Source organism: Helobdella robusta, assembly GCF_000326865.2.
Source record: "Helobdella robusta unplaced genomic scaffold HELROscaffold_13, whole genome shotgun sequence".
NCBI lineage: Eukaryota > Metazoa > Annelida > Clitellata > Rhynchobdellida > Glossiphoniidae > Helobdella > Helobdella robusta.
Genome location: NW_008703718.1, coordinates 1541510 through 1565151, shown reverse-complemented (window position 1 = coordinate 1565151; position 23642 = coordinate 1541510). Strand labels below are relative to the sequence as shown.

Genomic DNA, 23642 nt, shown 5'->3' with positions numbered 1-23642 from the left:
TTCTTCTTGTGGGATGATGTGATTAATGATGATGTCGTTGCTGTTTGATACATCGGAGTTGTCCGACAGTGAGTGAATAAGTGAGCGAATGAATGAGCGAATGAGTGATTGTGTGAGTGAGTTAGTGAGTGAGTGAGTGAGTGAGTGAGTGAGTGAGTGAGTGAGTGAGTGAGTGAGTGAGTGAGTGAGTGAGTGAGTGAGTGAGTGAGTGAGTGAGTGAGTGAGTGAGTGAGTGAGTGAGTGAGTGAGTGCCCGAGCGAGTAAGTAATTAAATAATGACAACAATGTGTTTTTTAACATACAATATTAACAAACACATGATAATAATTAGATAGAGGATAATGATGACTTGACAATGAAAACTGCGTTTGAATTTACCGATGCATTGAACTAATAACGATGAACATTGACAATCAAAAGGGTGATGACAATGATGAGGATGACGATAATGATGATTATAATGATGACGACGACGATGATAAACACGACGACGATGGTGACGATATGGTGATGATGGTGATGGTGAAAAGAATAATTTTTTGTGATACGGACGCATTTGTGGACCAGTGCGCTTTTAGACAGTTATTTTTTTGTTTCGGTGAATAATAAATAAGTTAGAAGCGATGAAGCTATCTGAGTATGTAATGATGATGACGATGATGCTGATGATAATGATGATGATGATGACGATGATGATGATGGTGATGATGATGATGATGTTGAAGTAGAAGAGAAGGAGTTGAAGGTCACAATGATAAAGCTGATGATGATAACAATCATAATGATGATGATGATGACATAATAAGTAACTGGATTTCAATTCAGGATGATATGAACGATTAAAAAGTGAGTGATGATATCTTCCTTTTTTATATCACTTGCGTGGTGTCATTTACTGTCAACTTGATGATATGGTGATGACTACAATGGTGATAAATGATATAATGATAATGCCTCAACAATGGTGATAAAAATGAAAAGATGATAACGTTTTTTTGTAGAATGATTTCAACTCGTGTTTAGTTATCACTAAACCTCCATTGCCATATTAGAAATCTCATCATCTCATTTTTATTGTTTGTGATTAGATGGTTATTAAAATGAATCTACCGTCAACATCGCTTTTGTTGTCACAACATCACTATTATAGTTGTTGTTGTAGTTGTAGTTTTTGTTGTTGTAGTTTTTGTTGTTGTTGTTGTAGTAGTTTTTGTTGTTGATGATGTTGTTGTTATTATTGTTGTTGTTTGCAAGTACATACCATATCACATGAATGATGATAGTTCGTATTAAAATCAATATGCTCTAAACAATGAACTTTCCAATCTAATAAGTTTGATAATAATAGGCTCTGTGTTCATATGCATGCACCTTTTGTATACAACAATCATCTGTGTGTGTGTGTGTGCGTGCGTGTGTGTGTGTGTGTGTGTGTGTGTGTGGTGGGAAGGTATGTTATAAGCTTCGTTTTTTATTAGTTGCATTTGCAAAAAAGCGATAATTTGCCTTCACGGAAAATTTTATGAGCTCATAAAGCAGAGCATCATTTTCTAGTCTTAGTTCTGCAATGTAATGCCTCTCTATTCCTTCTAATAATTATAATTAACACTTTTTTGGTTTTTAACATTCTTCTAGAAAATATTTTCAATTACATCATCACCTTCGCTTCTAACACTAGTACGTGTTGTTTATATTTTCAAAATTTTGGTCAAGAAACATACCGTGCAAAATGAAAAAACTAATTTTGAAAAAAATAAATATTTATGAATAATTAAATAAATTCATTGAAGTTCGCATATTTGAAAATGAATTTAATTATTTTGCAGCTGATTACTTCTTCATTTAGTCCACCTCAAGTTTCTTCTCATAAAATCTGTTAATAAATTTGATGCTTTGACTTTAGCTTTCCATTGTGTGTGTGTATCTGGATGCATATATTTATTAATATATTAATATAACTTATTTATACAAGCATTATTATTATGTTATTCACTCTATTGACATTCCTCAGGGGATTGTACTGTTGTAGTTTTTAGTGTTGTAGTTTTTGTTGTTGGTGTTGTTGTTGGTGTTGTTGTTGGTGTTGTTGTTGGTGTCGTAGTTTTTGTTGTTATTGTTGTTGTTTGTATTTATCATCATCAATCTGCTTGCAAGTATGATACATATCAATTAATGTAATATACATATCATATAACATACAGACAAACCACGTAGGTGTTTGTATGTTTCATCTGTGTGTTGTGTGTGTTTGTGCGTGTGTGTGTGTGTGTGCGTGCGTGTGTGTGTATGTTTATGTGTGTGTGTTTGTGCTTGTGTGTTTGTGTGTGTGTTTGTGTGTGTGTGGTTGCATTTGTGTCCTGTGTGTGTGTGTGTGTGTGTTGCATTTGTGTCAATGTATGCGTGGGTTATCAAATAAAAATTTCATACGTAATTTCAAACAAAAGAGTTGATAGTAACAAAATTGATTTTGCCAATTATTTTTTTTCATGGTAATTATTATTCCCCAATGTTACAGGCTAATTAACGTTGTTGTGTGATAAAACTTGTAAAAATTTTAACTACAGGGGAACGCGCAAAAGGTAAGAAATGACAATTTTGTATGATATAATACTCCTTGAATAATTAATACCATCTCTCACTTTCTTGTTTTTCCGCCACACCAAACACAACTAAATCGATCAGGAATAATTTGTGGCATTGTAATTATCCCTATCCGAATTTTTCCTAACAGCAACAACAGGAAACAGCACGGAATAACCACACGTGCATGTGTATGACATTTTAGTCAAAAGAAACCATACGTTTTTTTCATTTCAGATTTGAAGTCAAATACTTCTATATATTAAACTATTTTATATTAAACTTTAAATAAGAAAGTGTCGAGTAGAGTAATGATAATATCTTGCAATGATAATGTCGATTGATGATAATATCTTCTAATGATGATATCAATTGATGAGAGTATCTTCTAATGATAATATCATATAATGATAATACCATATTATCGTGATATCATAGACTATTCCATTGAAGTTTTAATTATATTTTTGCCTGTGCGTGTTCATGCGTTTTTGGAAAGCGCTATTATTATGCAATTGCTAATGCAAAAAAAATTGCTATTTAGTTTTTGTTTACTACTTATTGTCTCAAAATGAAAATTGAAAACAAATTATAAAGAGTTGATCGTTGCTGCAGTTGTAGTTGTTGCTTGTTAGCATTGCCTGTTGTGTTATCAAGTTGTTCTATTTAAAAAAAAAAATCTCTACCGTGAAGCCAATGATAACAACATAGACCATTTTTAAATCAGTTAGTGAGATTGTGATGAGCTTCAGTAGCAAACACTAATGATGTGACTAGTATTCAAGTGATTCTTATAAAATATCTTCTAGGATGTGGACCAAATAAGTATAGCGATGATGTTACCAGCTATACATTTCAGCGCCTAATAACAATATTAACTTAATAACTGTATACCTGTATATATACAGGTAAATATGCATATGAATTATTTACCATTCTATGCTTAAATAACTATATTTATTATTGTTATAATATTTCGTAAGAGGAAAAAAATTATATTATGATGGTATAAAAATATTTTAATCCTGACATCAGGTGCATATGAATTCCATTGCACGTGCCATGGGAGCAATGAGATAGCGGGCTATGCAGACGTCTTTCATAATGTCTTGTAATTTCTTATTTGTCCCTTGTGCTACATGCGCTCTGGGATGTGAGCTGTGTTATGGTAGGCTGTTGTGTGTTGTGGTGTGTTTTGGTGTGGTTTTGTGTGTTTTGGCGTGTTTTATTTTGTATTCTGGGTGGTCGGGTGGGTTTTTTGGTGTGCATGCTATGGTGTACTGTGTGTTTTGTTGTGTGCAATTTGTTGTGTTGGCGCTCTGCTTTATCTACTTTTTTTAATAAGTGACTGATTGATTGACTGATTGGTGTGACGGTTTATTTGATGATTGATTAATTGATTAGCTGAATGGTTGTTCAGTTTTTTAGAATAAATAATTGTTTTACCGTTGATTGATTGATTTTTTATTGATTTTTTCATTGCGTTTTGATTATTTTTTTTTGTTAAATTTCAAAAAGTGAATAAATGTTGTTTAATTGTTAAAGGTTTAACATCTATTCAATTGACACATGCAGTCAGTTAATTTTGAGTTTGTAGTCCTGGCACATTTGGCAGATATTTTCATTTAACAAATTTTTTTTTAATTTTGAAAGTTCAATATATTCATTTTATTGGTTTTCCCAAAGGTCAAAGTGCACGTTGAAATACATAAACTAAACAAGGCCACCTAACCTGGAACGACGTTTGAATTTTTGCCGTTTAAATCTAGATATCAAGCAACTTCCATTTTATTTACAATTTATACGTCCTACTAAAACTGATACATGAGTACGATACAGAAGCACAGTACAGAAGTCCAAGTGTTGTTGCTGGTAGTCGTTGGCAGTCGTTGGATATTTTTTAATCCATCTTTTCCCGAGGCCCTCCTCATTCCACAGCACATATGCTCCATACATGACTTCCCTGTCTGCGCACATGCCGGCACATCTGCTACTTACTCTCTTCTTCTTATACTTTCTCCATCTTCTCCATTTTCTTCATCCGCTATCTTCATCTTTCTTTCCTCCTTATCATCTTCCTTTCCATCTTTCTATACAATTTTTCATTATTTAAGAAAACGGCAGCAATAACGATGTACCAAAGTTCAAAAATCATTTAGCTCCAATGAAAATATTTATGAACAAATAAATAACTGATTAACAGTGCATTATATCATAAATAATTTTAAAACTTTCATAACAATTTCAATGTCATTCAAAAACATTTAAACTGTCACGCTTACTTTATTCTAAAATATTTTTCAATTTTTAAAAAATAAAACTTAAATAAAAAAACTCATTAAACATGGTTGCCGTAAAAGAATTAAAAATAAACAAGACAAATAGCATCAACAAAAATACAAGAAAAACGAGACTATGAAGTTATTTCGCACCAATCCGTCTTCTTGTTATCACAGTCTTGCAGTAATTTTGAGCAAAAATTTGAATCAGCAGTGCAAAACAAAAAACCCTGGCAGGCGGGCACTACAGTTCAAATAAAACTAATAAAACAAAACACTGGTGACAACATTTTTTGGTTATTTTTAAAACACAACGAGTTTGCATAGAGACTCAATACAGATGAAAGCGTTGTTTAAAAAATAAAAACAATGCATCATAAATTTAATTTTAAAAGCTTGCTATTGAATCTAAAAAGCAAATGAACAAATATTAACATTTTTTGAAAAAAATGAAGAGTCCAAACAACAACTTTAACATGCAGTGGAAACAAATTGAAACAAAATGAACTTGCTTCACTAGCAGCATACTTTACAAGTTTACACTCATTGCAAGTTACAAAACATTTAGAGCTCTTTCTTTCAAACCAAATGTCATTGCAATGATAACGGACATTGTATTACTAAGGCCAAAGTTAACATTGAAAATTTCACCATTGAACACATAAAAATGAGTAACCTTCCAGACGAAGCATCAACAACCCAGCATCACTATACTTCATTTCAATTTAACATAGCAATAGTATCTATACTCTTTAAATACTAACAAAAAATAAATGAAAATTTAAACGAAAACAAACAAAAACGTTAAAATTAACACCACTAACATTACGAATGAAACATGTCTGCATGTCTGACTAAATTGAAAATTAGAACACAAAACAGCAACACAACAACAAAAACACAAAAACATCAACGTTGATGTTAAAAGAACACTGAAATGACATTAGAATGACATTAAAATGACATAAAAACGCAACAATAAAAACAGCAACAACGACAAAACAGCAACAACGACAACACGAGGTAACGTATTCAGGCAGAGTGACATTTAATTAACGGAATAGAAATGACGAAGTGATCTGTCTGAGGACATGACGTTGAAAAAGAAAATCTATCGCCTTCAATCGCTGATTGATACGTTCTTACGTCTGCCACCCTGCCCTACTTGCCTGCCTGCCTGCTGTCCAACGTTCGTAGTTCACATCAAATCTATGCTTCCTTCTTTTTCTCTCTATTTCTTGGTTCTGGTTTTCACATGTTTATTGAAAGTGGTCAGCAGTTTTTTCGTTGTTTTATTGCTTAGTATTTGTCGTTTGTTTGGTTTACTGGCTGATAAATTAATTTGTAACCTTTGAATTTTTTTGATTTTCATTCTTTTTTTTATCTTATTGACTTAAAATAAAGTTTCACTTTTACATTTTCATGCCGTGTTTGCACTTATAGAATTTAATTTTGAAATATAAATTGAATGCGCTCAGAAGTTTTTGACTGGAATTGATTGCTTTTTAAAAATGAAAATCGATCAAATTAATTTTTTGATGCTCTGACAATTTCTTGACGTACGAAATTTTTTTCTGCGAACGTAGCTGGTTTTTAAAAAAATAAACCATTAAATTCAAGTTAATATTAAATTTGAATAATTTTGAATTCCATATATTATTGAACCCAAAATGTTTTACATGTGTTACAGAAAATATTACCTCTATAGTTTTGAATTATTCATTGATTAACTTTTTAGTAACATGGCCGTCTAATTAATTCAAGTTTATATCGAGATAGGATATTAACCACAACTAATTCAATTTGCCATTTAATTAATTGAATAAGTGCGAAATTAAGGGACATGCAATTAATCAATGGAGTGCTTATGATTAATTGATCATTTGATAAATCATCTGATAATTATTAATTTTTATATTTCTTGACCAATCTGACGTAATGTTTGATGGATGACGTTGCCATGTAATATTTCATCATCGCACGCACTCCATCCAATGGCTCATTTCTTTTTTCATTTTATACCAAATTCGTCCGCATGTTTCTACCGGCTCATGTGGTTGGGCCGATGTGTGTGTGTGTGTGTGTGGTGTGGTATGTGTGTGTGTGTGTGTGTGGTGAGTGTGTGTGTGTGTGTGTGTGTGTGTGTGTGTGTGTGTGTGTGTGTGTGTGTGTGTGTGTGTAGGCGCTGCATACTCATGTATGTTCTGGACGAAACTTGCCTCTTGTACAACATAAAATTATAAAATTATATTGGCCCAGCTCTTCCCACAGGAGCGAGCAAATATAAAAATGAATGTAAACGCTGTTTAAATTTTTCATCCGATTTTTCATTTATATTTTACGCGATGTGACTTCAATTTGTTTCAGGAAATACCCAAATACCCATCCAAGTATTCTCCCTCCAGGGAGTTTTCCATTTTTATAAACAAACGAGGTGCATATTGTTCGAGTTTCTTTTTTCTTTCCATTGAAGATGTGTGATCGTTGTGAATCTTTGTAAGTAAGAAGCATGTTTGATACGCATGCGTGCTAGTTTCAGATGCGCGTGTCGTTCAAACATGTGCGAATTTTGAGGTGTTTTTATATCGTGCACTATACATACCTAATTGAGGTAATTGTATTTCTTCTTCACATACATATATAATGTTTCTACACATATATCCACCATCCTATTTTGCCAATGTACGTATTATTGTATTGACGTGTTTGTCATTCTCTTCTCTACTTGTCATTTATTTGCGAGTGTTTGCGTGTGTTGTGCACGCACTCATGCATACTTGCAAGTGTTATGTGACCTTTGTTGCAACAGCTATGTGACCTTTGTTGCAAGGGTCATGTGACCTTTGTTCTTTTCATGGTATTCAATGTTTTTTATATATTGATTAAAATTATTACTTATATTTTATATTATGTATATGACTCTTTAATATGGAGATTCGTACAATAACCTGGTTTAACGCAAACTTACTTCTACGTCATTATTGATTTGAGTAATAAAAAAATCTTTGTGAGAGAATTTTTTCATCGATCAATCATATCGGATGCAACGTGGTTACGTGATTGTGGTGGTGGTAGTGGTGGTGGTGGTGGTAGTGGTGGAGGGGTGCTGGTTGGATGTTGTTGCTCAGTTGTGGTGGTGGTTGCATGTTGTTCAAGTATTTTAAAACTCCGCGTTAATGGCTGGATGATATAAAAAGATCAAAGTAGGAACAGTTTGCATAGAACAAAGCAGCTATTATTGTAGTAACTAATCACTACCATCCGTGCCTTATTATACTAAACAGAAATCATACTTGTGGCATTACTCAAAAATATGAACTTGGGTGAACAAAACGTACTTAAGTCTGAGTAACTTTTTGTACAATTCTCTAGTTAATATTTCTCAGATGTAAGAACAACAAACACACGGCACATGTAAATTCGCGAGAATTGACGCACAAACGCTAGACTATGCATTCCACTGCTTAGCTAAAAAGTTTTCTTAATATTTCTAGCAAAATGCAAAAATGATTTTATAACTCTAATATTGTTATAAATGAAAAGTTAAAGTAGATTGAAAAATCCCGTTGTCAAAAAAAATGGAAAAAAACCTACTATAGGAGCAACTTAAAGATGTAAAAATACAGGCAAACTAACATTTTGCTAATAAAGACTTCTATGCAGCACTACTAGAAAAAACTTGAATTATGACAACACTCACATGAAACTACAAAAAGACCACTACTACTATAAAAACAGAATTGCTATCAGCACTAATAACACAACAAAAACAACGACAAAAACAACAGCAGCAACAACACTTCAATTAATCAATAGACCATATAAACGGTTTTTCATGAATTATCTGCGGTTTGTCTGAGCGGATACAATTATTTATGATTGAGTGATTGTTATCATCATCGCCGTCATCATCACCACCATTATCATTATCGTCGCAATCATCATCCACGTTGTCATCATTGGCACGTTATTGTTTCTCTTATCATCATCTCCATTGCACCGTTCAAAATGTTCGTTCATCATTTCATCACTATTTATTTGAGAATAATCAACATCAATGCATTCAACACATTTACGAACATTACAACATTACAAACGACATTCTATTATTAATATTATTCATTAACTTAAAACAATATTTTTTTTACATTTTATCAAGAATTGACGTTTTTCTTATTAAGCGACAAACAATCACCTCTTACTCATGATATCATCTGGGTTTTTTTCATCTCCAATAACAAGCTCTCAGCCAGATGACGAAGTTAACCTGGCTCGCACGCAAACACAGATTAAGTGTTTCATGTTATGTTTTGCTTAGATGAGAAAACGTTTTTATTTTTTAAAAATAACAATTAAAAAATTATGAAGCTAACGCCGTATTGAATGTGTTGGAAAATAAAATTGACAAATAGGACGCAGAAAACGCCATCAGCAAAATGAACGGACAGAAAGTTGGAAGCAGACCCATAAGGACCAACTGGGCGGTCCGCAAGCCTGCATCCGCTGCTCAAAAAGAAGGTCAGTCAGTGTGATGTTTTCATTTGTATCATGTATCTATCTTGTATCTATCTATCATGCGTTATGTATCACGTGTGTCTTGTTCTATGTATCATATGTAATGTGTTATGTGTAATGTATTGTATATCCTGTAAAAATGTATTTCACTTTTTTCTAACATTCCCATGCATTTTTTGTTTCATCGTTCAAAATTCTAAGTTGGTTGTAACGGCAATTCATCATCGCATGTGATATTGTTATGCAACTGTTTCAACGACAGTAATGTAATTTTTAAAGGAGAAATGTTTTCAAAAGATTTTTTAAGTTTACTCTGAAAAGAAGCTGAAATAATTGCTCCACCACGGAATGATGAATAATAAAAATTGATGAATGGCATGATGAGTTATGAAAAATTTTGAAAGTTTTGTATGAATTTAATTATTCATAATAAATTCAGCCTCAAGTTTTGTGTACAGTCCGTAGCAACCGTGTACGTGAGTGTACACATCGGCAACGTGCAGTGTTGTACGTCATGGTGTTGGACACCAGTGTTGTGCGCGAGTCATGTGACCAAAATATGATCTTTGTTCATTTCGTCATCATCGTTCTCGCCATCTTGATCTCGTGAATTTGCTTCATTCAGACATTTCGTCATTTTTTATTCATCATTCGATCATGTTCGGGAAAGCGTGCAAAGTATCGTGAAACTGACTTTTGAACGCGTCTACCAATACGCACTGTTGTATATTTTTATCATATGCCTTGTATCAGTACTGTGCGCCTGTTTTATAAATGTAAAAATAATCTTTGAAAATAATTGTGCGTGTGTCAAACAAACGTTTCAAAGACAGATTTATTTCATTAGCTTAAGCCCGTTGGATGATTGGCAGTGGGGATTTAAATCTTCGCATGGGTTATCATTTTCTTGTCTGAATGCCTGCCTGCATCTCTCTTGTCTATCTTGTGTCTCTCTCCGTCTGCTTCTTGTCTTTTTCTTTTTCCTTTTTCCTTTTTTCTTTCTTTTTTTTCCTTTTTTCTTTATTTCTTTCTTCCTTCCCAGCCGTCCGTCTCTCTCTTCATCATGCATACAAGCAGGTTTCAAACACGTGCAACCAAAGAGATCTTGATACTCTCAAATTGAAAACTCCGATGCGTTCATGCAAATATATCCGTGCTATTTGAATATATTTTTTTATTTGAACAAAATTAAGATTAGTTTGAAAAATAACTTCAATTTTCACGCATCAGGTTATTTTTGTTTTTAAATTAAAAATGCCATTCACAATTTTGTATTTGAAGCTGCAATACAATAACTAAAAAAACGAAAGGGGAACCAGAAAATTCCATACAACTTGAAAATTGACAGGAGAAAAATTCACTCAAAACGAAAAAAAATAAGAACAAACAGAAAAAAAGCTAACGAATAGAAAAAAAACCTAGCCTGAAAATAGCAAAACATGGAAAAAAGTTTGTAAAGAATTGACAAACATGAGAAAAAATGAGCAAATATGTAAAAAAAGTAGAAAACGAACGAAAAAAAAAGTACAACCTTCCAATTATTTTTCTTTTTCTTTTTTATTCATCACTTCACGCCTTTCAGAGCATTTCAATATTTCTGCATCTGTCCTTCGATTTTCAGATTTGTGCACTGAACTGACAGGCTCCTTACATAATAATAAGAATAATAATAACGAAGATGATGATGATGATGATGATGGCTGAAATTTTGCGTCATTATTAATGCTATTATTATTTAATATTTAAGTATTCATTCGTATAATCGTACGTATTCATCTATCACAATTTATATTTAAGAAACAAGCTGAAATATATATTCATATATTTATAGATATAATTATTTATCTTTTTGGCATTGTTGTTGTTGTTGTTGTCAATTATTGTTTGAGTGGTGAGAGCAATTGATTGATCTAAAGGGAAACAATAACAATTATGTAACAATTCTTTAAAGCTGATTTTAGTTATTACGTATTCAAATCAATATCCATGTACTGAAACGCTATATAGTTTCATGAATATATATATATATATATATATATATGATTATGGTGGTGATGGCAATAGTAATGATCATGATGGTGATGATGATAAAAATTTTTATTACAATCTTAGTTAGATAGTTTTAAATTTTTGTGATAATGTTAATAGAATTTTGATTTGGATTGATGTTATCATCATCATCATCGTCGTCGTCGTCATAATCACCAAATTTGTTGTCGTCATCTGCGCCGTCATTATTATCACCATCATCATTATTGTTATTGTTATTATTATCATTATTATCATCATCATCATTTTCAACATCCAAATTAATATTTATTTTCATTTTTCACATGTGCGCGGGCAGTTGCAACAAACAAAAAAAAATGTATTTTCAGATTATTATTTTCCTATTTTTATATTCACATTTTTATTTGAAACTTTGTTTTGACTGTAAAATGTATTTTTGAGTGTGGTTCATTGACTGACTGGCCTAATGGATGTGCCTCGTAAAATGGGTTATTGAATTCCCAATGCTAACAATAAAGAGCTGACATTGTGCTATAGTTTTTTCTCAATTTGTAATACATCATTTTGCATGTATAAATGTACGGTTGTATATGTATGCATATATTTATTTATATATTTGTTTAAATATCAATCAACTAACTATTTAATTATTCATCCAGTCAACCAATCATTCAGTCAGTTGCACATTTAATTTTACAGGTCAGATCAAAAATTATAGCCATTCATTCAATCAACTAATCAGCTACATTGTCAATCAATCAATCACATATATCACCAATCAATCAACCAATCAATCAATCAACCAATCAATCAGACACATTTTTTATATTTTTGTTTCTGAACCAGGCAATCAACAATTCAATCATCAATATATAATCAACAACTTCCGAGTAAAAATCATTTGTTATTAATTAAACCAGCAATCGATCCATCAACATTCTAATGAACATTATGAATAAAATATTCAAACAATAAAATACGAATAGTTCTTCCAATCATTTAACCAGTCATTCAATCATGCAACCAACCAATCATCTGATCACGCATATGTCAACCAACCAATCTGTCAATCACACAGCTAACAAATCAATCACACACTCCAACCAATTCCTTTCTTTCCAGCAAATACGAAGCCACTGACGTACGATGAGGTCTTCTGTCAGACGAGTTCAACAAACTGCACAGTCTACTGCGGTGGGATCACTGCAGGATTATCTGGTTAGTCTTTCGTTACGATACGATACAATGCCGATACTAATACGATTCAATATAATTAAAATCGATACCGATACAAACACACCGATACATACAGTAAAATACCGATACAATTCAATAGGATAGGGAATTGATTTTTTATAATCCGGTGCACTCCCATACATTACGATACAATGCCGATACAATTTTTCACCATGCCTACCAGTCTGATTCAATACAGTCTGATTTGATACCGCGAATAACGATGAAATGACGATACCATTTACTACAATAACAAATCTATTTAATACAATCCGGTCCGATACCGTAAAATACAGAATAATACAATTTTCAATTCTCAATTTTCTAAATTATAAACATTCTTATTGATTTTTAAATACGAATTGATTTCATAGTTACTATTAATACAACTAATATACCGATATTGTATTTATAATAAATGTTACTATGATTTGGAACACAGTTTCACTTAACGTTTTACGATATAGGTACTCGCATGTTTTAGTATTTCTAACTAATATGATTTATAAATAGATGATGGAATGAGTAAAAAAGAGGTGTGCTTCGAAGAAAGCAGACTGTGTTTTTTATTGTGATGACATAAATGTTTTTGTTGTTAATGATGATGATGATGATGATGATGATGATGATGATGATGATGATGATGATGATGATGATGATGATGATGATAATGATGGATGATGACCATTTTTGGAACTGGCATCAGAATGATGACGAAGATGACAGAATGATGATGATGGTGTGAATAGAGACTAGAATATTTTATGCTAAATTCAACAAAAGGTTTCCACAAGTCAGTTCAACGCCCCTCACATCAAACAGCCAACCAAACAACAAAACTATCAAAGCTTCAACACTATAATAGGCATGATCATAATCGACTACATCATTATAAACACATCCACATCAGCAGTTAATATCATCATCATTATTATTTACATAACCATAATGAGGGATTAAATTTTACGATGTCTATGCTATCAGTTTGTTGCAATTCTATATTCTATTTATATTCACATCTATAAAAAAAAAAACTTTCATTTTGACACTAAAACTGTTATAAAAAATGATATCATCATTTTCTTATCAGCATCATCTAGTTTCTTGTTTTATATTTTTATCAGTATTAACATTCAACACACACACACAACACACACACACTCAACACATACACACACACATACTCACACGCACGCACACACACACACACACACACACACACGTTAAAAATAAGCAGCGACCCCTCTGAACGCAGCCTTGATGTAAAAAAATTTCACTGACAAACAATTTTTTTTAAATTTTGAAATATTTTTTTAAAACAAATTGAAGTCATGCTGCGTGAAATACTAATGAAAAATCACTTTGAAAAATGGTAAATACGCTTTCATTCATTTCCTATAGTTGCTTACAAGCATTCATTCACTCACTTTCTCATTCAGCGGTTTCTTCATTTTTTTATTACTTTAACTCAACGTACCATCCGCATGGTCATGCATTCACTCGATTACTCACTCATTTTTGTCTATTTATTCATTCATTCATTCATACATTAATTCATTTATTCATTCATTCATTCATTCATTCATTCATTCATTCATTCATTCATTCATTCATTCGTTCGTTCATTCATTCATTCATTCATTCATTCATTCATTCATACCGCTCAACTATCAATACGCCAACATGTTCTTTTGAACTGTAACTAAATAAAAAAACCTAACAGTGCATTCCCTGTCTTGAATTGCCATCCTCTTATTCATTATTTTCAAAATTCATATTACTTTTTTTTTATTAATGTTAATATTATTATTATTATTTATTATTATTATTATTCTATTTTTGTTGTTATTGCTTTTATTATTATTACACGTCCATTCTTTCCGAATCCATTTATTTCATTAATTTTATTAAGCTTTTATGTGTACGTGTTTGTGTGTGTTTGTGTGTGTGTGTGAATGTGTTTGTGTGTGTGTCCATTTTGTTTCATTGTACTTGGATCCTTAATAAAGACTGTCCTTGCTATATTTTTATTTATACTGCCAACGGTGCAGTTCATTATGTTGAATTAATAACACGGCATACTTTTGTGATTGAAGTAATAAAAATCCACACAACAATAACGGCTGCAACATTAGTCGAAACTGGATATGTCACTACTGACTAACAACAGCACGACATCAACAATGACATTAAAAATTACATCGACGACATCAACAACGACATTAAAAATCACACTAACGCCAACAGCAAGCACGATAAGAATGGCAATAATGATAATGACAATAATGGCTGGAACGATAGAGAAACTGTAAGAATAGAAAATCATAAAATGATCAACTCTTTCTGCTAATGCAAGGTAACTGCATTCTATTCAACCGTTGTATCCACATCCACACGTACACACCTTTACATACAACACACACACGCACACATGTCAAACATATACAAGCATATACAGAAAGTTTCATTAAATTTTCATGATGAACTTGGATAATAATTCTATTTTCAACAAATTTAACAATTTCCAGAAAGTTCTAGTGAGGAAAATTGAAAAGACAAACTTTATAAAACTGTATAAAATATTTAAATGTACACACGTGTGTACGTACATATTAACATGTGTAAGTGCAAATATTTTATCAAAACTATACATTGACATGTAAATTGTGGCACATGCACTTGTGTGCAGCAGAGCGCCGTACAAAACATCAGAGACGGACAAATAGAGGTAGAGACAGAAAAATCAATGAATAAATGATGTCGCTTGCTTGGTTAAATATACAGCGTTGAAGTATCCAGCGTTGGACACACGTAAATATCTTCTTCTCAAAAAATAACTGTTTGCTTCTGTTTGCTCTTTCATTTCATTTTTTTTTGTGTTTGCCGGCTGATCATTATGTCTTTCTTGCGATCGTTTATAGTGGCAGTAACTGTTCCTTTATGTGCTTGCTTGCACTTTCTTCTGAATTCGCTCGTCACTCTTTTTTGTTTTACGTTTTGTTTACTTATTCTTTCGTCGCAAATTTTTTTTTATTTTTTAAAAGAGTTCAACATTTTCATTTTTCTTTGTGTCTTTCACAGTTTTAATGAAATTTCAATAGTTAAAAGATTAAAACGAGCGTTAGACAAAAATGACAAAAACTTCCGAATAATGAAATTTTTTTGAATCATTTTTTGTGATAAGCCCAACGTCTTTGTTAAAAATTTCACAAAATTAGCATTTAAATTATTAAGTTAAGTTGAAATTACATTGTTCAGCAACACAATTGAAGATGTTGCAAGTACTGAATAGCAATTTAACTAATGAGAATACTTGCACTGTGCAATGTTTATTTAAATGTAATGTTCATTCGGGTCTGATGACATGATGCTTCTGATAAAAAGTCCCATCTATGAACACTGAATAAACCATTGCATTGTTGTGTAAACGAATGATATGACGTAATAGCAGTACATTTCATTCATTGGAATTTATCTGCACAGTAACTTCACAATGAAAAACAAAGTTAACACAATAGCAGCACGAACAAATTTCATGAAACTTTTTCTTGAATTTCAAAAATAAAAATCAGTAACAACTAAAAATCAAAACGGACAACAATATAATAACTAAAGCATGAATTTTTTTGCTTTTCATCAAGCGACTTCGACAATCGTACAGCTTTTTAGCAAATGTTCGTTTCATACTTGCTTTGTTACAAGTTCAGCATTTTGTACTTTCACAGCACACAACCTGCTTGTACATTCATGTTCTACATATATGCGCAAGCACCGTATCGTATGCACGAGAGAAGGTTTGATTGTATTCGAGTTTTTCTGAGACGAATTCGAAGCAGGTGACCGCGCAATAAAACGAAGCTCGACAGGCACTCTTGCTGCGTGACTAATTCTATAAACAAAAAAAAACATTTATAACAAAACCAAGAAATTGTGAGAACATTTAAAAATGCGGTCATGTCATGAACATTGATGAGATGCACCACAGAAATGAGAAAAAGCTTACATGAATGACAACATCATAATAACAACAATAAGAACAACGACGACCAGCAATTTACATAAAAGAATAGCAACAAGACAACTAAAAATGACATCAATGACAAAAAATTAACCCAGCAACTTATGCGAACGAAACTACAAAAACACAAACTTCAACAAGACTTTAAACAGATAACGTCAGCAAGCAACATTACCATAAACAACAAAAGTAACTAATATTAACATCAACAAACAACAACAACATTAATATCAACAAAGACATTAACAGAAAGCAACACAATCAAACAACAATACCAAAAAAACTGAAGTCACATCAACAAAACTTTGAATAAAATTAGTGGCAGGCTGATTTAATGTAGAAAGCATTTAAGTGGGTGCAAGTGCGTGTGTGTATGTGATATGTGCGCACATGTGTGTGTATGTATGTGTATATATGTGTGTTTTTGGCTGAATGTAGGTGGGAATTTATTTCTCTTACAACTATTCAGTCTACCACATAATCACATAAAGTTCCACAATAGCGCGTCAGTTGTGGTAATCGTTTTAATCGTGGAATAGTAGCAGTAGTAGTAGTGGTAGTTGCAGCAGCAGTTGTAATAGCGTTTACTCGTTTTGTGTGTAATTTTATTGTAATTTTGATAAACTTTTTGGTACTGGTAAGGAAGTTAAGTAGCTGTTACTAAAACTGGAATAGCAGGCGTAGCTGTAGTAGTAAAAGGTAGTAAAAGAAGTAGAAGCAGTAGTAATAGAAGTAGTAGCTTGTGTAGTAAAAGAGGCAGTAGTAGCCTCCGTTGTAGTAGTCTAATCATGGAATGCACATTAATCATGCGTACTTTTATGAGTGCGTGTTTATATCCATGTACGGATACCCCTGTATATACGAAGGCGTGTGTGTGTATGGCTGTGTATTGATGATGTCTCTTTAGGTACTGTCCCTTTAGGTATTGTTCCGTACGTGTATTTGGGTGTAGTGTGTTTGTTTGAATGTTTGCACATTATGGTGAATGACTCGATATCACATAATTGTTCTTCGTATTTATTCTTCTTCTTATTAATATTAATATTATTATTAGTAGTAGTAGTTGTTGTTGTTGTTGTTGTTGTAGTAGTAGTAGCAGCAGCAGCGGCATCATCATCAGTATTAGTAGTAGTAGTAGTTATTGTTGTTGTTATAGTACCAGCAGTAGCAGTAGTTGTTGTAGTTGTTATTGTTGTTGTCGCCGTTATTAAAACTATTTTCAGACGAATAATAAAGATTATTATGGATTTATTAATATTTTTTTCGCGTTTGCTTAGTTTTTGGACAAATTTTTTGGACAAGTCTCTTATATTTTAGTGTATGAAACTATATCGTAATTTTCGGATTTATGACGTAGTCATTATTGTTGTTGTTGATGATGTCATTGCCGTTTTTGATGATGTTATTGATGTTGTTATTGTTGTTGTTGTTGCTACTGCTGTTGTAGTTGATGTTGTTGTTGTTGTTGCTATTGATGTTGTCGTTGTTGTTGTTGTTGCTGCTGCTGTTGTCGTTGATGTTGTCGTTGTTGTTGCTATTGATGTTGTTGTTGTTGCTGCTGTTGATGTTATTGTTGTTGTTGTTGCTGCTGTTGATGTTGTTGTTATTCGGTTATTGTTATGAAATTATATTTCAATATGTCGGCACGGCCATTTAGCTTGCGTTATTAATTTTGGTCGGTTGAGATTACATTGCGGCGATCGGGCTTTTGTTTCGGTAGCACTTTATTGCGGCTGTGCTACTCTATCGTTTGATTTTATTTTGTTTGCGAACCATTCATTGCCAAACCTCTATTCATTTTTTTTATTATTCAACATCAAAAAGTTTTAAACTTACTTATGAGGCATACAACTATATAGCCATCATTTAAGAAAACAACCAATAATAATAATAATAATAATACTTTTACACAAAAAATAATGCAAAGTAATAAAAAAACATTAAACATAAAATTTATCACCAAACTACAACAACTCAAATTGACAACACCCAAAATCATGCCAACAAACTTGCGAAAGCAAACAAAAGACGCAACAAACATCAAACCAACAAACAAACCAACACACCAAACCCAACTAAACCAAATACAACACCTTACAACAGAGGAACTCTTACATGAAGCATTCAATTCCTTCGGCACTATCCAAGAGATCAGAGTGTTCAAAGACAAGGGATACGCATTCATAAGGTTTGTTGAGCTACATCACCATCGTCGTCATCACCACTTTGTAATAATCACCACAGTTATCGTCGTCATCATCACATCTTAACCATTACCATCATCATTTTCATCATTTCATCTTAATCATCACCATCATCATCGTCATCGTTGTCATTGTTATATTCAAGTAGATCTTTTTTCATATCAATACATTGCTGATAGTATTATTATTATTAGTAGTAGTAGTAGTAGTAGTAGCAGTAGTAGTAGTAGCAGTAGTAGTAGTAGCAGTAGTAGTAGTAACAGTAGTAGTATAAAAGTTTATAAAATATCATTTTGCCATTGTCCCTTATACTCATCTAAAACATTTGGATGGCACTTACAGATAATTTTCATTAGAGTTTTGTTTGTCCAATTAGTTTTTCGGCGATGATTTCATTTCTACTTACGTCAAGATTATTTTTTCAAATGCCAGACTAATTAAATTAAAACTCCAACTACTGCTACTGCTTCTACTACTACTACTACAGCTACTGCCACTACACAACTACTATTTACTACTATTTACTACTACTACTACTACTACTACTACTTATACTACTACTACTACTACCGCTAATATTAATACTACTACTACTGCTACTAATAATAATAATTATTATACTATTATTATATCTATTATATTATACTAACAATGAATGAATGTAATAATGTGAAAGACGGTTTTTGTCCATTATTTCACAATCGTTCAAATTGCCGTCATTATCACCACATCTCAATTATCATTATCATTATTGTCGTCATCGTCATCTTCGTCATCATCATCGTCGTCATCTTCATCTTCATCATCATCGTCGTCATCATGATCTTCATCATCATCTTCGTCATCATCGTCGTCGTCATCATCATCAGATTTTGTTCCAAGTCAACGGCGGCCCAGGCGATAGTGAGTATGAACGGCGCGGAGATCAACGGCTACACAATAAAATGTTCCTGGGGCAAGGAGACACCGACTTCGAATGCAGACTCGCCCAACTCATCCATCCAAGCCACACTTTCCTTTCTTCCACAAACGGTTACATTAATTTTTAAAGTTTTAATTTTTTTGGGTCGTTTTGTGTTGAAAATATTATTTCAGAGAGTGCACGTATATCAAAATTGGAAACATTATACACGTTTGATGGGAGAGAATCTTTTTGAATTCAAAAACTCTGTCACGATTATCCAAGATTGAAAATTCTATCGTTTCTTAACTTTTTTTTTATCAAAACATGTGACTGACTGCTTAAGGTTTACGTTTCCAAAATATATGCCTGGTTTCAGAAGAGCGTGAAAATATTTTCAATTGAATTAAAAATTTAAATTTAATTAGATTCAATAAATTGAACATTGTTGGCGTTGTCGTTTTTTTTATAGTTCAATCATTTTTTTATTTTTTGGTGTTGAAAAAGTGATATGAAGTGTCAATTTTTTAATTATTCACAAGTTACAAATGCATCAAAATAATATTTTTCTAAAAGTTTCATAAATTTTTTAGTTTTAAAAAAGTCTGAAAATATTTTTAAGATAATTAAAATTTCAAATTTAATTAATTCCAATAAATTAGCAAGTGCTTTCAAATTTTTTCGAATTTTCCTGCATACCAACGACATTAATTTAAAATTTTTCGTTTACAATTCTGGTTTGTTTCTTTTTTACACCTTTTGTTTCTCAGGCTATTGCTGGTGCTGCTTTTGCCAATTTTGTTGTTGTTGTTGATGATGATGTTGTTGTTGTTGTTGTTGTTGTTGGGCTGTTGTTGTTGTGGTTGTGCTGTTGTTGTTGTTTTTTTTGTTGTTGTTTGTGAGGTGTTGTTGTTTGGAGTTGCTCTTCTGTTGAAAATGAGATTCGGTTTAGTGTAGAGCAGTTCATTGCGTTTTAATTTTGCTTTGTTAAGTTTTGATTTAATTTAATGTTACATAATATTTTTAAGTAATTAGCTTTTTCCTCATTTGTTTATAAATCATTGAATTATTTAATTTATTAGAAAACTGTTGCTAGAATGTTTGTTGTTGTTTATTTTAATTCAGAAGATTGTAGATACTGTGGTTGTTTGTTGAATGTTTCTCTTAATTGTATGTTGTTGTTTAAGTTGCTCAATTGTTATTTCCTATTATTTTCTATAATCTTTTATGAATGTTTGTATTTTATCAATTGTTTATATAAAATTTGATTGACGTTGATTGCTTCCTATTATCAATTTTCAAAGTTTTGTTTATAATTTTGTTCTACTTAGTTTTTTTTTAATTTTAAAGATTTATTTACGCTTGAAAAATATTCACGTCTAAAATTGTGAACACTTTTTTCGTGTTTTTATTTACTGACGTGCACTGAAATTCAGTGGAAAATTTCCATTCTCATTAAAATATGTTAGCTGAAAAGTTGTATAAACAAAAAAAAACAAACTTCGGAGGTGAGAAAATTTAAAGTGGACGAAAAATTCTTCATACCAAAAAAATTAATAATCAAATTTTTGTTGCATGAAAAGTAAGCAAATTTCCATTTTTGATCATTTAACTCATTCAAAAGTACAAACACATGTATGAAGGTACAAACACAAGAGTACAAGGAAAGTTTTAAGCTTGCTTTTAACATGCATAACAAAGTGGTAGGATTCTTTAAAATTGTTTTTTAACAAATTAACGTTGTCCAAAATTATTTTTTGTCTTGAGTATCATACAAAATGTATCATTATTGTTATCATTACTGTTATCATCATTAATTCTTCAATTAGATGAAACAAAAATTTTTATTATTCAATTTTTATTGTTATCACTGCATTATTAACAAAATCGTAAGCATCATCATCATCATCGTCGTCAACATCGTAAGCATCGTCATCATTATCATCATCATAATCATCATCATCATCATTATTATCATCATCATCACTATTATCATCATCATCGTCATCATCACCGTCATTCTTTATAACAATACGATTAATCATTAACATCGTCATCATCGTTACTATGGTTACTATCGTCATTGACATCATCAGTGACATCATCATTCAGTACGTTTTATCACTTCATCACTACAGTTAACATAACTCTCATTAAAACATTATTACGTCATCTTCGTCGGTCGATTGCAACAGCTTCTTAACATTACCGTTTTATTGTCTGTAAAAATTATCATCATCTTCATCATCATCGTTTTTGCATCGATATCATCATCATAATCATTAAAAGTACTAACATCATCGTCATTAACATATTATCATCACGATTTATCTTGGTGAACATTTATCGCCATCATAATCATTGTTATCATCATTATCATATTTTCCGTTATCATCATCATTATTTAATTCATCATAAAATTGTTCATTTTGTCATCTTAATCATTATGTCATTATCATTTTCCAAACCTCTATAAACACATAGTCACTACATTATCATTCAAATTCTTTCATCATCATCATAATCGTCATCATCATCATCAACAACATCATCATCATCAACAACATCATCATCATCAACAACATCATCATCAACAACAACGACTACGTCGTCATTATCTCCATTATCACCATCATCATCAACAACAACCACATCATCATCATCTACTTATCATCATCATTATCAACAACATCAACATCATCATCACAACAACAACATCATCATCATCATCTCCATTATCATTAGCATCATTATCAACAACATCATCAACATAATCATTGTATCATCGTACATATTCATCATCGTCATGTCTAATCCTTTCCTGACAAGTGATAATAACGGCAATGAATATAAAATCGAACTCATTCAATAATATTCATTTAAAAAAGTACTGGCGCTAATAAAATCTTAATAAAAGATTTTATATCTCTTGCTCGAGTTTTATGTTTTAGCAGATGATTAATGATTCACAACATTTTTATTTAGAGAGAGAGAGAGAGAGAGAGAGAGAGAGAGAGAGAGAGAGAGAGAGAGAGAGAAGAGAGAGAGAGAGAGAGAGATAGGAAAAGAAAAACCCAAAGCGATAGAGAAAGACAAAGAGAGAAAGAGAGGCAGAGAAAGAGATATGTATACCGTATATATACATAAAAATATTTATTTATTTCTATATATGATTAACACTCTACCGTTATGTGTAACACGTGTTATGTTGTGACGATTGTGATAAAAGAATATGATGATGACGATGATAATGATGATGATGATGATGACGATAATGATGATGGCGATGAGGATTGTGATGATGACGATGATAATTTTGTATCATGACGATGAGGATAAATACAGAGTTAAATACATAGTTGTAGAAAAACTTAGACAATAAAAATTAAAGCGATATTTATAAACACAAAATACGTTCCCAATAATAAAATAACAACCGAACAAACAGACAAACAAACCTGAACAAACAATAACACAAACAAAAAAACAAAAAACTCTACAAACAGGAGCAAACACAAGAGTACAAACCCAAGCAAACACAGCAGTACAAACACAAACAAACACGAACAAATAACAACACAAACAAACAGAGAACTCATCTCAAACATCTCAAACGCAAACAAAGAAACAAACAGCAGACAGCACCCATAAAAGCTGTTTTCCTTCGATCGATTTGATGATCTCTGCAGTATAATTTTTTTCTCTCTTTTTTTATTTTTTACCTACAAAGTAACGATTAACACGTCTCTGCAGAGCATTTTATTGCATTAATATAGCGCACGAGTAACACAACAAAACAGAAATTACCACATACACACGCACACACACCACACACTCACACATATACACACACAACACAAACACACCACAAACGGATATGATTTTTTTATCTTAATGAT

At 31.9% G+C, this 23642-nt stretch overlaps 1 protein-coding gene across 1 annotated transcript in view; it reads left to right on the top strand.

Moving 5' to 3' along the window:
* The window catches only part of HELRODRAFT_119465 (hypothetical protein), a gene marked incomplete at both ends in the record, with an annotated part of 50959 nt that extends 31139 nt beyond the window's left edge, over nt 1–19820 (top strand). The window contains 4 exons of the mRNA XM_009014186.1: nt 9272–9377; nt 12507–12602; nt 18742–18826; nt 19712–19820. Coding sequence (XP_009012434.1) covers nt 9272–9377; nt 12507–12602; nt 18742–18826; nt 19712–19820 — 396 coding nt within the window. The remainder of the gene's footprint in view (nt 1–9271; nt 9378–12506; nt 12603–18741; nt 18827–19711) is intronic.
* Nucleotides 19821–23642: the final 3822 nt, after the last annotated feature.